The following is a 17687-nucleotide window of genomic DNA, read 5'->3' as shown; positions in this document are numbered from 1 at the left end:
TCTCATGTGTGAGTTAGGAGGGGGCAGGGTCTCGTGTCTAGAAATACCTACAAGGCACTTTTGAACCCCACCCCAAGCTCCCTCCTTAACAAAAAAAAAACCTTGTTGGGGCTGGAGCCTATGTCTTGGGTATTTTGGTATCCTTTTTAATGGACGTCGGCAGTTCAAAGCCTCAGAAAACGAGCAGAAACCACTATTTACAGTGTGGTGTTCTGCTCGTTTTTCCTGCCACCGTGTGATAGCGGCTACTCACCCGGAGACCCTGTGATGAGAGCCGATGTAGTGTGTCTCACAGTGACCCATGTAAGTTGGCAGGTATGGAAATACAAAGGTAGTAGTGTAGCCCGGGAGGGCGGAGTGTGGGACAGTGTCAGGAAACTGGAAGGGGGAACGAGGGCTGATCGATGAATGCTGTTGGGGGTTGCCCTTCTGCTCCTCGTCTGTTTGGCTCCGGCTGGCCAGGCAGAGTGAGACCCTGTGTCTTCCCTTACTCGCAGAAGCCTAACTAATGATCGTCAGGGCTGCGGAAGCCCGGGGTGCAACGGGAAGGCCCGAGGAGGGAAGCAGCCAGTGGAACACCGCAGAGCACTGCTGAGAACCGGCCCTAGCGGTGGCGGCAGGACACGGGAGGTGCCCGCAAACAGGCGAGCCTCCTCTCCGGGTGGACGGGTGAGAGCTCTGACTCCACATGAATGGCGCAACGGATCGGGATCACTTATGGCTCCTTGAGCCCCGAAATCCCCAGGTTTGAGAAATGGCAGCTGTTGCACTGAGGGGAACATTGAGGAGCCCCCCCTGATCCCGAGGGAGCCTTCAGGGATACACGTGGAGGCTGCGGCCGGACTTCAAGATGGGGGCCGTGTGAGCTACGGTTCGACATCTCGCAGGTATCGGCAGGGCTAACGGAGAAGAAGCTACCAGAGGGGCAAATTGTGGTTTAGCAAGAAGCTCACACTGGGTGATGATGGCATCTGGGGGCCTCGTGATGGGGGATCCCTGCGCTTCTGGGTGCCTGACTTCACAATGGGTGCCCTCCTCTATCCACAAGATGGAGTCCAGCATGACCTCAAGATCAGCCCGGGATCCAGCATGCTGCTTCCCCCACCACCATCTGGCCTTCTACCCCCTATGGACATCTCCAACTCCGGGATCCCTCCAGACCCAAACCCACCACCCTTGACTGCAACACCACCTGAACACCTGGCTGAACGATGGCAAGAATCTCCTGCTCTGTAAATATGTAATATATCATTGTCTAAGCCTAATCACTGTTAAAATGTAATCCTGAGTGAATTTGCTATATATATATATATATATATATATATATATATATATATATATATATATTATCTACTGGCGGTCGCCAGTAGATAGTTATAGTTAGGACCGTGTTTCCATAGGAAATCCGCAACATTCTATTTGGAATAGGATTCAAGGGGACTTAATCTCTCAACTTAGAACAGCCACAGGGCGTGTTTACACAGTGGTGAAGGGAGGGGACGGGGCCTGAGGTGACGTGTGCAAACATGCACTATTACACGTTTTAAATTGGGGATATAATTTCCCTTCAATACTGAGGGCCCCTGGGGGCTAACTAGCCCACCAAGTGCTTCCAGTAAGCGCCACTGAGCTGCATTGCAGAGAGGTGGTCCAGGCTGTGCCACTTTTTACACCTCTCTGCAACGCAGCTCTGTGGCACTTACTGGAGGTACCTAGTGGGCTAGTTGGACCCTAGGGACCCTCAGGATTCAAATGAACTTAATCTCCCAACTAAAAACGGACACAGGGCGTGTTTACACAGTGGTGAAGAGAGGGGACGGGGCCTGAGTTAACGTGTGCAAAAACGCCCTGTGGCCTGTTTTAAGAGGTAGTTTTAATCCCCCTGCCCTATTATATACTAGGGGCTTACAGAGGAGGTCATGCTAATCACAGGGGGACCCCAACGCATAATGTTCCCTAGTGTATGTAGGTGTTTTCACTGTATTCTAAGTGTCTTTTAACATAGCACTGGCTCTAGGACTGGTTAGTCAGACTCAGTTACCACCAGTATCCGTCTGAAAAAGTTGAGGATACAGGATGATTTTGCAACAAGGATTCTTTCTGCTCTTCTTTTTGTTCTTTCTGCACGTTATCCTTCTTCCTGCACTTTTCATTCGTCTTTGAGGACTTCTGTTGCTTCTTTCTGCACTTCTTTTTTTTCTTTCTGTGCATTTTTTCTTCTTTCTTCACATGTCCTATCTCTGTAGGCATAGTTAGAAATTAGCATTTAAAAAACCTTTGAAATTCACAGAAAAAACCATAGGTTTCAGGCACGTTATAGTTAGGAATTAGCATTTAAAAAACCTCAGAAATTCACTGAAAAAAACCATAGGTTTCAGGGGTGTTATAGTTAGCTGGACGTTTCACTTGTACAAAACTATTGAAATTCCCCCGTTATACTATAACTCGCGCGCCCGCAATGCACTGCTGATGATGTCACATATTACATCACTCATGACATGGTCAGTGACATCACTCATGACATCACTGATGACATCTCAAATTACATCACTGATGACATCATCCTTGTGATAGAGTGGCAGACCTCCTCTCACCCTAATATAACCTTTGATACACACATTCAAAAATAGAGACTAAAATTTTCAAAACAATGGACATACCAATACCAGTTACAACAACCTCTTCAGTAATTCTAAGATCCACATACACATCCACTCATTCACCAACAGTCCTATACAGTCACTCATACATGTACTCACTCATCATATGTACTCATACACCTATACATCCTGTTACACAATGTCACTCATCCATAGAGTTACTCACACACATAGTCACTCATGCTAATAAAGAATCAAACATACATTTACTTGCATATACAGTTATACACACACCACCACACTTACTTCTACGGAAACTTACACATACTTAGTCTTTTAAACAATCACTTATAGAAACACATACTTATTCATACAGGAACTCTTTCAATCTCTCACTCTCACATATACTCACTTATATACACCAATAGTCACATATACTAGTTTAAAACATATGTAGTTACTCATAAAGACACTATTGAGACAGTCATTCACTCACTAACACACCCATACACACACTCATCCACCCATACAGTCCTGCACACATGCTGTCTTCAACACATACAAACAGTGAGTCACTCATTCATGCACCTATGCACTACGTAATACCCCCCACCGAACCATGCAGACACTCAGACTGATACTCAAAAAACCAACTAATAACCTATATAGACACCCATGTAGCTACTCACCAACCCATGCAGCCACTTATACACAAAGTGAGAGACTGATACAGATATTTACATATTTAAACATTACTCACTAAGCCATGTATTCACTATGATACACTTAATCAGTCAGTTACACAATCAATTTTTCAAAAACAAATCATCCATTTAGACACTTATATACCCATTTATTCTTCCATCGACCTTGAGATATACATATATAAAACATATTTAATTTTCAGAAAAACAGACATTCACTGGATGATGTAATCAGTGATGTCATTTGAGATGTCATCAGTGATGTCATGAGTGATGTCACTGACCATGTCATGAGTGATGTAATATGTGTCGTCATCAGCAGTGCATTGCTGGCGCGCGAGTTATAGTTAGCTGAACTAACTATAATGGGGCAATGGTTTTGTACAAGTGAAACGTCCAGCTAACTATAACACCCCTGAAACCTATGGTTTTTTCAGTGAATATATATATATACATATATATATATATATATAACTCTAACCACTAGTATATGTAGTAGACCTTTGTACTTACTACCATTCCTATATGATTTTAGAGTTTATCTGTTTGTATCTCTTCCTTGAGTGACTTTACAACTTGTTCATTTGCAATTTTTCCCTCCTTTTACTCCACTTGTATATGTGCAAACATAAATTCTGTTTGTATCTCTTATGTAACTCATGTAATCCAAAGTCCTTATGTAACGCAACTGATTCTTTTGTAAAGCGCTCTGACACCTTCGGGTAATGTTTGCTCTATATAAAATCGCATTAAATAAATGAACTAAATAAATTTAAAAAATCCATATATGCTGACCTATATAGCTGCCCGATAAGGTGCATTTTACATAAAGGCTCATATAACGAACATCAAACATGTTTACCCGAATATCAAGGTTGTAACCCGTATGCACACTTCGAAGAAAAGGTAAATTTAGTTGCACATCACGGCTGACGTGTTTGTTCTCCGGAGAGGGCATTGCACCCTGTCCTTTATTATGCCCATCAGCAAGAGAAGAAACTTCTCATACCGCTCCGAAAGGGCACAGAAAATGCACGTGCTGCAGAATAGCTAACGAAAACGAGTCTCACAGCGCCCCCTGGTGCAAGCCGTTGGAATCCTAAAAATACAACCTGCGGGACGTGAAGCAAGCACATCCATTCCAGTGGCAGGGTAAACCGAGATCCAGGAGTGGGGTTTCTGGGACTAACACACTTGCAGGATGGATCTGTGGGACTGCTACACTCCTGCAGGAGCAGGGTCTCTTGCACTAACACACTTGCAGGAGATGGATCTGTGGGACTGCCACACTCCTGCAGGAGCAGCGTCTCTGGGACTAACACACTTGCAGGAGCTGGATCTCTGGGATTGCCACACTCCTGCAGGACCCGCCTGAGTGAGCGCTAGTGTTGCTGTTGTAACCGAGGTGCGTCGGGAGAGGGATTAGCCTGCCTGGAGACAAAGCTATGCATCAGCTTCCAGAATAGTCCCTCACAGCCTCGTGCAGAGCTCAGGTCTTATCAAGCTGTTCGGGAAAAGGAACTCCCCAGACTTAATTAGTGCAAAGGAAGCTCAGCTTTGTCTCGGCAGCGCAGAGGGAGAGACTTTGCCCTGTCCCGCTCTCCCAGCGCGCTGCCGGGAGCCTGTATGCACATTCCTGTGCCCCCCTCAGGAGACTGCAGGGCCACTTCGGAGTATCGACTGGCATGCCGGTCAGGGAAAAGACCACTCTATTTGGTATGTGCGAACAAGAGGTGGCGGGGAGACGTCACTTCCCTGTAGATGAGACGTGAACCTGGTTCTGGTGGTAAATGGGAGCACGAGCTAACTTCACTCGCTCCCCACCCTCATGCCACCTTGCCCATGCCCAGCCAGGTACCAGCTCACTTCCCGGCCACTATAAACTCCAGCAAGGCCACGTCTGGCAGCTGACAGGCTGGCCAGGCCCACTCTTTGCAGCAGGTACTGACATACATCAAAAGTTCGTTTGCTAGTCAGTGGTACCAGGGATTACGGTGACTCAATACATATTCACTCAGGGCATAGCACCACAGTGAATGGCACACTGTTTCCTATATGAACCTATATGGAAGTTGTCAATACACGAATGACTTGAATGCGGATGATGCACATAGCCTCGAGTTTCGACCGAGCACACATATTGACTCGAGGCATCCGAGTGCACATTTACGTTTTCAAGTCAAGCTTCATATGTCTTGATCACACAGGTGGGTGATACTATATTCCAGGGCAAGTCGGGGGTATACGCAGGTACACGGAGTCCACCCACTATTTTCACAGGGTGGACGCCGTCCCACCTGCCAAGAAGATGGTCCCCACAGAAATATGCCGAACTTGCCCTGGTGTAAGACACCGGGACACCTTCAGCAGCACCCGTATGTTGTCTGCTTTCAATCCCCAGCAGCAACGTGCAGGCAGAGAAGGAGCTTTTATTCAGCTCCGGCTGGGCCGCAGTTAAGGGGCCAACATGCCTCCTTTTGTTTGAATGTCCTGACTGGAGGTGGCCTGGGACCTCACACTGAAACATAAATGCCATGGAGGGGAAGCAAAGGCACACAGTGTGTTAGCTCTTCACATGTACTTAAGAGAGGCGTGCTTTTGCCTTTGTTAAGTCCCTGTATATGGGATGCATGCACTGTAAGACTGTCAGGTGTGTTGATCTGTCCCAGTCTTTACACAAATAACAATTTTGATACAACTATTTTATTTCTTTTATAGCATTACGCAAACCAATGCAGGGTGTCAGAGCTCTTTACTTAACAAGTAACGTACACATTACACATTGACAATAAATCATGTAAATCAATGTACAAGATGAGTTACACAAAACTGGGTTACAAGGTGTAGGAGTCACATTTCCTTCATAGCTCACTGTGCTATATCACAAGGATTACAATTCAGGAACTGCAAGAAACAAAAGGATCTCTGTGTTAAAACCAGTAACCCACTTTACCATCTACATAAAATAAAAGTCTGTCATCTGCATGTTACGTGATGTGCTTTGCAGGAGACACATTAACCTTATACTACTTTGATTCAAATCTGGGACTTCACAAAACACAGATCTCTCCAACAAATGCGTTAAACTCCAGAGTTATCGCACCATTATTACTATTCCCTGAGATTTACTGGGCACCTTTACAGCAGATGCCTTAACCCAATCAAATATTTTAAAATGTAGACTTTGCAACCAGTTAAGCATAACAGATCTACTGCCATGCTTCTTGTTGCCAATTTTGTTGTTGCTGGGCTTAAAAAAAAGAAATGTATTAGTTGAGGCCCAGATTTTGCATTAGTATTGTGCCACTTTTTTGGCACAACCCCAACACCAAATCTCATTTGTTAAATCTCATAATTCGCTTAAATGTACTCATGATATACCTGATAATCATATGTGTGAGGTTTTAATATCTAATGTCACTTCTTGTGATGTCTCTTCCTGTGATGTCACATGAAATGTTTTGCATCGTGACATCATGCGTTGTGATGGCACACGTCATGATTTCACTTGCATACTGCTTAACCTGGTTAGTCCCCCAATTCTTTTTTTAGGATTTGTGCCCTGCTATATTCTACTGAAGTTGCGTGCCGTTTACCCGAACATACATGAAGAGAAGCACACAGCTCTCCATGCCAATATAGGTCTCTGAGCTAGGCCAGTGGCCTGCGATCCATGTCTGCACACACTCAATGACTTCAGAAGCCAGATTGCCAGGTTGAGTTTGGCGTTTGGATATCTGACCCTGCCCTTGCTGTTAGTGAGGTCTGATATGTTGGGGAGCCTCTTGTGAGGTACTAGGGACAACTCAAAGAGCGTAATGAACCAGGATTGTCACGCCCAGGTGAAAGCTACTAGAAAATAGAGATATCTATCTGAGCTTCCTGACAAGATATGGAATGAGTGGGAAAGGCGGAAAAGCGCATCCAAATATTCCTAACCAATTCATCCAAACATCATTGCACATGGCCTGTGGATGGTGCTAGCTGGAGGCAAAGTTTTGGCATTTTCAATTTTCTACGGTGGCGAAGAGATCCATGCCCGGTGACCCCCACCGGCGGAAGTAGCAGTGAAGGACTTCGGGTGGAGTTCCCACTCATGGACTTGTTGTGTCCTGGTTAGGTCAGCTACCAAATTGTCCACTCCCGGGAGATACTCTGATAAGAGTTGGATGTGATGGCAGACCAGTGCCAAATGTCCTGTGCCAGCTGAGACAAATGTATCAACTGTGTTCCTCCTTGTTTTTTAATATAACACAGTACCGTCAGGCTGTCTGTGCGGAGAAGAATGGTCTTCCTGGTTATTTTAAGGAGGAAGGCTTTTAGAGCCGTCGGAATCGCTATGAGCTGCAGCACTTTGATGTGAGCTGCATTTGCTGATGACTGGTCACAGGACTCTGAACAGTAATGTCCTCCACATGTGATGCATCTGTGGGAATAGTCAATTGTGGGAACAGGTCCAAAAAACGGTCTGCCCTTGGGGCCCTGAGTGGAACTAACACTAGTTCCTCTAAACTGCCCCCCATTTGTGACTACTCAGATGCTAGACACTCCTCTAAAGGATGCGTGTGGAGGCTGGCATGAGGAACTATTGCTGTACAGGAGGTCATCATGCCAAGAAGGACCATCACTGTTCTGACTGGCAGGCGACAATGTGGCTGAAAAAGAGCCACTTTGTTCTAGAGATTGAGAACCCTCTGGGCATTGGGTTTGCTGTGGCTGAGACCGAATTGAGGATTGTTCCCATATTGGGCTGTATCTGAAGAGGATGTAAATGTGATTTGGTGGCATTTATTGTGAACCCCAATTTGTGTAACAGATTGTTGGTTGTCTGTGTATCTTGCTGATGTCTCTGCCTCGTTGAACTCTTGATCAGCCAGTCATCGAGAGATACGAGAATACATAAATGTTGTGTCTTCTTAAATGGACTGCCACCACTGCTAGGCATATGGTGGCTCTCGGGGCTATTGTGACCCCAAACAGCAGTAGTTTGAACTGGTAATAATGTACACTCTCCATAAACCTGAGGTACCGACGATGTGCCGGGTGAAACGGCATTTGAAAGTATGAGTCCTTCAGGTCGAACGCAGTCATGAAGTCGCCTTCTTGCAGCAGTGGTATTGCATTCTGTAATTGTCACCATGTGAAAGTGTTCAAATGTAATTACCTTCTGCCATTTCAAATGTAACAATTAAGAGGGCGTAGGTTTAGTATCGGCCTCAGCGTCCGTTCTTTATTTGGGTATTAACAGTATAGGGAGTATGCTCTCTTGTTGTGATGACTGTGTGGAACGGGCACTAAGGCACCTTTTAACAGGAGAGCTTTTACCTCCTCTTTAAGAAGGTGAAGATTCTGAGAGTTGAGAGGTTGTCTGTGTGGAGGAATGTTTGGGGGGGGGTGGAGGTTACTTCCAGGAAGTATCCATGGGAGACAATGGATAGTGCCCCCTGGTCTGATGTTATCTCTGGCCAGAGATGGTGAAACTGCTGCTGCCTTCCCCTGACAGATGCTGTATGTCCTGGGGGAATGTGTGGTGAGCCACTGTTTGGATGTGTAGGCTCCCTTCTAGTTACCCCCCTTGAAGCCCCTTCTGTAGTAACTTTTACCCCCTTGCTGGTGATATGTTTGTGCTGCTTTTGATGTGTCTGGGTACCAGACGTGATGGTCTTGGCGGCCCCTCTGCCCCGATATCTCCAAATTACCCGCTGACATGGGATGGTGGACTGCAGTGCTCCCGTGGATTCTGCAGTCTTTGTATCCTTTATTTTTTCTAACTGGGAGTCTAGCTCCAGGCCGAAAGAGATGTTCCCCATAAAACAGCACCACACTAAGCAGGCGTTGTTGCATCTCCGGTCTGAACCCGGAGATGCAGAGCCAGGCATGCCTCTACTGAGAAGGATAGAGGAGTTTATTCCTCTCGCTGCGGTGTCCGTGCTGTCTGGGGCGCAGCATATAGTCGCATTGAGATTTGCCTACCTTCAGTGACTAATTCTTCTTCTCTCTTTTTGTACTGCTCTGGGAGATGTTGTAGCAACTCTTCAATGTAACCCAAGTGGCCCTGTAATTGCACAATAGGAAATCCACTGAATTGGCTATGCACAAATGATTTGTCATGACCCACTGCAACCCCCTTTTCCTGCCACATGTATGTGTTTGCTTTCCTTATCAGGATGAGGTGTGTCTCCAGTGCTCTGGAAGGATGCCCTCTTTCTTGCGGTTGTTAAAACCAGGGAGTCATCTGTTGGTTGTCCCCGGATATAAAGTGAGTCAGTAGGGGAAGGCTTGTATTTCTGTATAATGCAGATTTTACCAGGTCTTGAATATCTATGTGGTGACTTTCAGCATTGACCCTATCATTGGTACATATTGGATTGAGCTCTCTGTCAGTTTCTTGATCTGTAGTATGCATCTGCACTTTATAGTGTTCAGCTGCACGCTGAATGACACTAGAATAGGAGGAAGTATCGTCAGGCAGTGGTGCTTTAGCTGGGACTGTCACCTCAATGTCTGGGTCTGGTAGTACTACATCGAAGGCGTCCCAAGGGTCTGGGCTTTGGGAGGGGCGCTCTGTGAGTTTGTATCATGAGTAAAATGACTAGAGCTTCCCGTCTCTGCATCGTCTGAATGTGTGGATGATGGTGACGTAGGTTGTGGAGGAGGTGTAATGCCAAGTGGTATAGGACTAGTGGCTTTATGCTCCACACACTTCTTCTTTGGAAGAGGCTGTGGTAGTTCAATGTCTAGCCTTTTCTGTTTGTGGGCCCTCTCAGGCATATTTTCTTCCTCCACACAGAGTATTTTAACTATTAGTTCTGGGAAATGTTTTCAAAAACATTTCCCTCCATATCCACAGGGGTTGTTGTGTTACTTTTCTTGCGGTTGTTAAAACCAGGGAGTCATCTGTTGGTTGTCCCCGGATATAAAGTGAGTCAGTAGGGGAAGGCTTGTATTTCTGTATAATGCAGATTTTACCAGGTCTTGAATATCTATGTGGTGACTTTCAGCATTGACCCTATCATTGGTACATATTGGATTGAGCTCTCTGTCAGTTTCTTGATCTGTAGTATGCATCTGCACTTTATAGTGTTCAGCTGCACGCCTGTCTAGCCTTTTCTGTTTGTGGGCCCTCTCAGGCATATTTTCTTCCTCCACACAGAGTGTTTTAACTATTAGTTCTGGGAAATGTTTTCAAAAACATTTCCCTCCATATCCACAGGGGTTGTTGTGTTACTTTTCTTCGGCACGATGTCCTTATCAGTCTTGAACTTCCTGTGCTTTACTAGAGCGTGGCATGTCGATGCCACTGATTTCTCCAGTGTCGACGTATGGCTTGGCTTCGATGGGGTATGCTGCGGAACTATGAGCATAGGTGATGTTATCAACCCAAGAACAGACAAGATTTTTCTGACTCTTGTTTGAAGGTTAAACTAGCAGATGTCTTAGATGGGTAGAAGATATCTCTTCCAAAAGAAAAACCTTTGGATTCCTCATGTTCAACACAGCTATCAGTGTTGTATTCTCTGACCTGGCTCAAATGTTGAATTTCTGTGATTTACTGGGGGCCCAAGTTCATGGAAAAAAATAATAAGTTATCTGAAAATATTGACGCACTTTTGCCTTCAGAAGCCATTTATCTAGATCTAGGTAGTGACAAAGATCCTAATCTTCCTGACATTGAACGGTTCCACTGTCATGAATACGAAGAAAAGAAATCGAGCTGAATTTAGGCCACCAAACAAAAGGTGATATGTGGGAATGTTGGTTTAACAGAAGCCTCAACAATTTATGGTGTTCTTGCAATGGATCTGTAGAAATAATGCATATGGCAGTCTAGGGGGCATATCCAGCCTTCCTTCTGTAGCATACCTCCCGTACAGAGGCAGCATTGTGAACCTTACTTTTTCTTACCTATTGGTTTGGTGCCTTTGTAGTCTGTACTCTTCCTTAACACCTTTCTTTACTAACAGAAAGTTGCTTCATTGACATTCGGATATTATTTGGATTGTATGTTTTGCCTGGAGCAGTAGCCCCCCCCCTTGAACCAGGCAAAATGTTTGGTGGCACACTTCAAAACCTCATCATTTATATATTTGGTAAAATATATTGAGCAGCCAGTTGCCTTTCGTTATATTTTGCCATGTCAGAAGGTGCTTGCTGGGGTGATCTTTCCTTCCCAGATGATGAGAATTGGACAGGAACAGCACAAGACAATGTTTTGATTTGCTGGAACTTTGCTTGCTCTCCCAGATGATCGTTTTCCTCCTCTTGTTCTAGTTAATATGCTGATTACAGAACAATAAAATGACTTCAGCACCTCGTGATGTTTTTGCCACAGAGGGTATGCTCTGTTGAGGATGCAGAGAGGACAAAACGCTGGAATTAAGTTTCAGGAACTCTGGGGGTTATTCTGATGGTGGTCGAATCGCATCTAATGTCCCATCGGATGCGGTCCGACCGCCATTTGCTGCTGTAGTCCAACTGACAGATTACAATGCGTGCAGACTGAGTTAGCAGGCGGAGGGACAGTCCGACGCTTGCCGATGGGCTTCTTGAGCCCGTCAGACCGTCGTAGGGTCAGGATACCTACAATAGGGGTGGTGCCTTCTCAGGCACCGCCGCAGGGATTACAATGTCCCTTTCCGCCTGGCCTTTCATGGAAGTTTGCCCGCCATGAAAAGGCAGGCAGAAAGTGACTTTGGGGGCCCCTACCGGACCCCCTTTCCCCCTGGCCCTCCGCCATGGGGCCTGGGGGGCACCTATGGTGCCCCCCTAAACTTCCCTGCACCATGTGGCAGGCACAACATGGTGCCTGCCACAAGGTGCAGTCTGCACCGTGCAGTGATGTTTTTAAAGTGTATATTTTCTATTGCGACTTGTGCTGCAGCACAAGTGACAATAGAAAATATACACTTTGCGACCACCTTGAAGGTGGTCGCATCGTAATTAGGGATGGGGGACCGCCGACTCCTTATCGGGCGGTCCCTCTTCCGCTACGGTGCCAGTCAGACGAGAGTCCGACCAGCATCATAATGATGTCTTCTGTGTTTTCATCAAGGCTTTTGGATTTGAAAATTTAAGCTTCAGTCCTCATTTCAATGTCAAATGACATTTCAGCAGTATAAGATACACATAAATTGCCAAAAAACAGAAGATCCAGAAACTTGCACTGAGAATCCAAATTGAAGACTGTAAGTCTCAGTCAAAAAGGTATTTTCATGGGGATGCTAGAACAGTCTCAATGTGCAGGTAAGTTTGACACGGAAATGATTATGAAGACAGATAGGGGAAGAAAAAAAATAGTAAACACTTGAAGCTACTACTCCTTTCTCTCTTGACTTCCCATCCTAAACGAGAAAAGCAAGAGAAAAAAGGAAAACTAAATAAGAAAACTGTGAGCAAAGGGAGAAACAGGACAGAACCAATCCCATACCCCTTCTCATCCCTTGTGAAAGAAGCAAGCAACAAAACAAAAAGTGGTGTGAGGTAACGGAGAAAATAATGTAAAGAAAAAGCATAACAATATAAATAAATGCAAATTAGGTTTCCAAAAATAGGTATCACTTAATACTAAAACGTATATAAATTCCAACATTATACTTATGAAACCTATTTCTTTATATTCTCATATACCACTTTGTTGTCGTGTCATACATATTTTTAAGTGGTCTATTAAAAAGGCTTCAACCTATGACATGCTGTTGTTTATTTTATATTTGAGAAAAGAATCATGGTTAATGAATTTGGCATCTTCTCTCCAAATACTTCAATCATACTTGTGATCTGTCAGACACTTTTATTCAATAAAATACAGCACCTGGAATTATAAAAAATAAGCCAATTTCTTTTATATAATTGACTAGTTTATTATGTCTTTTCTTCATTTCCATAAAAAAACGTAAAACAGTTAAAACAACTATTTCAACTACCCTTGCCTCCTGGCGGAATGCGTGTTTGTAATGGAAGGACTGAACGCAGTGATTGTGGATGTTATAGATGGAATTTAAAGGTTATTTTTGCAAATTTTATCAATTCAGACCTAGTGGAAAAGGAATCAGAACTTTGATCTTGCAAAGAAAGTGCATGGAGCCAAGCACAGGGCAATCTAAATTGGATCCGGATTGTGCTCGATCGTATATCTGGACTGATGTGATTAACTCCACGAGCTACAACATTACATCAGTGATCTCAAAACCCATCTTCATTGGCTCCATATTATGGGGATGTTCTGTAGTTCTGTAACACTGTCTACATGCAGAGGTGAGGTGCCAGTATCTGCAGATGCCAATCAAGTCCACTGGAGGAAGTGACCTCACGAGGAAGTGAACTCTCTTCAATCTTAAAAGTCCTGCATTGTGTGCTGGCCTCCCCCAAACTGGTACCTCCTATCTAAGAAAGGTTGTTTGCCAACAGGCCTTACAGACCTCCAAAAGGAGGAAAGTCATGACTTTGCCAACTGCAGCATCTCCTCGGGATCTACAATCTTCTCTCTTGGTTTCCCAACTTCCTTTCCTCGTGACATTTCCACAGAATTAATCTTCTCCCAGTCAGAGAATGAGACAGGTTGGATCCCTGTGAAGAGATGGGCACATTCAGATATAAAAAAGCACCAATGACAACCACACATCATCAACAACATATTTTAGAGATAGATGAAGACCAAGTCGAAATAATGCAGAAAAAATTAATGCAGAATATAGGGTACAGAAACAGTAAAGGAATATGGGCGAACAGGTAAAAGTGAGCATACATGGTCAAACTCAGAAATACAAATTGGGACACACTAAAATGAGACCAATAGGGGCACCATGAGCTTAATGTTGACATGGTGTGAGAAGGCAGACATGAAGAGACATTGATAACCGCATACAGAGACATTCACTTGAGTACTTATAAAGAAAGGGGCAGGTACCCTTACACTGCTCATCCCCATTCCCAGACACAGGGTAGTGTGAGACCACAAACCTTTGTCTTGCAGGATGGACTTCGTGGAAGCTGAGCCAGGCTTGGGATGCAAGGCGTTCAGCACGCCAGAGCTCAGATCTTCAATGACAGACTGTGCTGTGTCGAAGCTGTCGTTCATGGTCGTTATTATAACTCCTGTGGGTCCTCTCTTTACCCAGCCACTGCAATAGAGACCTGTAAAGGAAGGACAGTATGATCAGAAAATTTGGTTTATTTCCTTTTCTTCGAAATCTCTAAGATATAGGTTTCTCCAAAACACACCCCAAGGGAAATCTCCTTTTTTCTAGCACCTGTACTTTTGTTTTCACTTGTTATCTGCCAAAGCTGTCCCTCTACAGACACTCGAGGTTGCTCACCTGTCTGAATCTAACAACTGGGGTGTACATGCTTAATTAAGTATGGAAGGTCGAAGGTGGCAGGAAAAGAGGAAGTGTGAAAAGGTAAATGTATCCTGAATGCAGTCAGTGACACACCCAGTGGTGGCTGGTAACATATGAAAGTGGTGAGGCGGAAAACTGAGTGATGAATGTCCAGCGGCGAGCGAGCATGGCTCCCCTGAGAACGTTTTGAAAAAAGAGTGGGCAAATGGTGCATTTTCTAGCATATTTGAGAAAGCAAGAAGGTTAAAAACCAATTGTGAAAGTGTAGGTATGACATCAATAAAGAGATTTAATATAATGATGTAGGCAACTGCTTATTCAGTATAAGCATAGAACTTCATAACAGACTTTGAGATGGCAATACTAAGTAACTCACAGATTTATCTATTTCTTGATATACCTTTATAAATAATTTTGTTATGTGAAGTATGAAGAGAAACGCTGTAGGACGTAAACCTATTTCTAACTCAATACAATGTAGATACCTGCTAAAAAACTGTACAAATAGTTCAAAATATACCAGCAGTGAGGGAAGAACAAATGGTCAATATGTTAATGGCAGTGCACTATGCTACAGCACTATCCTTTAGAAACATATTTGTGTCAGTGTACCCCTAATGCACCACCAGCTTCATACTACGTAGCTTATGTAACTATGCTCTAAAACTGTGTAGCCTTTGTAACGATGTAACCTGCAACTATGGTCTGATACTCATGTAAAGCGGTCTGATACCCCCGGGTCTAGCCAGCACTATATAAAACCTTTCAGATAAAAATAAATAAAATAAAATAAAATAAATACTACACTCTTACTATTTTCATGCTACGTGCCACCCTTGAATTTTTCACATTCCCATAGACTTAAGTCAGACACGCAACATTAATAACGGCACCCCCATTCTAAGAACTGTTTCAGCACCACTAGAAGAGAATACAGCTGGGTGCCATCCACAGAATCTGTTACCAGGCAGGCCCTGTGTTTTTTAAGTCTCGCTGAGACAGCGAAAGCTGTCTCTTTGAGACATTTTGTAAGTGGGCTTTCAAAAGTGCTACCCACATGGTTTTGCTGGCCTAGGGCTTGAGTGCACGATAGCGTGCACGTGCACAGCTGCTCTTCTGCTCCTTGCATTCCCCCCCTTCTCACCCAGCCCTTTGATGCTCTGCTCGATTACTTTCCCTTTAGCCGCTATGACCCTAGCATTCCCCCCCCTTCTCACCCAGCCCTTTGATGCTCTGCTCGATTACTTTCACTTTCGCCGCTTTGATGTTTGATCGCAAACGCGATCACTTCCGCTTGGCATAGCCTGTACTTGTTCTCTTTGTCCTCACAAAGGCTCTTCCCTCTATGTTTTTCTCTCTGGTCTCACATGTGCTATTCCCTCTGTATTTTCACTCTGCCCTCACATGTGCTTTTCCCTCTCCATTTTTCTCTCTTTCCTCACACATGCTATTCCCTCTGTATTTGTCTCTCTTCCCTCACATGTACTCTTCCCTCTGCATTTTTTCTCTATGCTCTCACATGTGCTCTTCGCTCTGTATTTTTTACTCTGCCCTCGCATGTGTTCTTCTGTCTATATTTTTCTCTCTGCTCTCACATGCTTTCTTCCCTCTATATTTTTATCTCCGGTCTAACATGCGCCCTACCCTCTGTATTTTTCGCTTTGCTCTCACGTGAGCTCTTCCCTCTCTATTTTTCTCTCCTCCCTCACATGGACTCTTCCCTCTGTATTTTTCTCTCTGCCCTCATGTGCTTTTCCCTCTCTATTTTTCTCTCTGCCCTCACATACTCTTCCCTGTATGTTTTCCTCTTTGCCCTCAAGTGCACTCTTCCCTCTGATCACATGCATACACAACTATGCACACATACAAACACACACATGCATTTACACACACATATGAACATATACAAACACACACAGACATGCATAAACATATGCATATACATGCACACCAACACACCGACCCCACATACACAAGCACGCACACCAACATACTCAAACACATATACATACACACAAACATGCATACACAGACATAGGTATACACACAAACATATGTGTACACATCCATGAAGACAAATGAACACAATGACACACCCATACTTGCACACCAACACACACATGCATACACAAACATATACACATACAAACACACACACATGCATACACACACAGATATATACATATAGACACACACACTATGCACACACACGCATCTCCCGTACTGCCTCAGGGGAAGAGTCGTGTCAGCTGTCTCCTAGAGGGAGATCTCGCATGAGACAGTAAGACTCAGAGACATGTGGCGGCGGGGAGAGACAGACATGCCTCCCTTTAATTGTGTTGTTGCAAGATGGTGACTATCTTCTGCCACTGGTGCATTCAGATAAGCGGCAGGAAGTTCGGACACATGCACTGGTTTCAATTTCGAGAAAGTGGGGTGAACGTTTCACAGATCGGGAGTGTGTGTCAACAGGTGTTTCTCCTTCATGGCAAGGCCAATCAGTACGTTTAGTTTAACCGTGTGGTCATGAATCCTTTAATTGCATAAGTGAGCGGGTATGGATATAAACAAAAATGTAACACTAATACCACATTTTCTGTCACCCTTGTGAACAGGTTTGCTGTGAATGTATGAATGAGAATGGCGTTTTAGAATACGTTGCATGGAAAAGGGTCAACATGGTGTATACGTGTTTTTGGGTGTTTTTTTATTTTTTTTAAATTTATTTTTTATTGCATGGTTAACGTCATGATATACCGCATTCGGATGCTTCATTGCAGATCAGTTGTTTGGCCCGTGGTTATTTACGAGTTTGGAAAATACTTTTGCATTGTTTCGATTCTTTTTGTCTCTGCCCTATCTCTTGGCTGCGTCCTTACTCTCTCCCATCTTCTCTCTCCACCTCTTTGCTACATGTTCTCTCGTAATGTTTTCATTTTCACCAACTCTCCTCTTTGCTCTCTCTAATTCTTTTTTTGCTCCTTTTCTGTCTCTGTCCCTTCTCTCCTCTTTCTCTCCCCACCAGTCCCTTCTCTAACCCCACT

The 17687-nt window shown here is 44.3% G+C and overlaps 1 protein-coding gene across 1 annotated transcript in view; it reads right to left on the bottom strand.

The window, feature by feature from the left end:
- Positions 1-13139: 13139 nt before the first annotated feature.
- Positions 13140-17687, bottom strand: part of FDXR (ferredoxin reductase) — a 229380-nt gene continuing 224832 nt past the window's right edge. The window contains exons 11-12 of the mRNA XM_085617083.1: positions 14264-14437; positions 13140-13870 (exon numbers count right to left, since the gene is read on the bottom strand). Of these exons, the coding sequence (XP_085473209.1) occupies positions 13740-13870; positions 14264-14437 (305 nt within the window). The 3' untranslated portion in view covers positions 13140-13739. The remainder of the gene's footprint in view (positions 13871-14263; positions 14438-17687) is intronic.

The sequence above is a fragment of the Triturus cristatus genome, chromosome 7 (genome assembly GCF_964204655.1).
Source record: "Triturus cristatus chromosome 7, aTriCri1.1, whole genome shotgun sequence".
Classification (NCBI taxonomy): domain Eukaryota; kingdom Metazoa; phylum Chordata; class Amphibia; order Caudata; family Salamandridae; genus Triturus; species Triturus cristatus.
The sequence above is the reverse complement of the archived record's forward strand: the minus strand, read 5'-3'. Positions and strand labels throughout refer to the sequence as shown.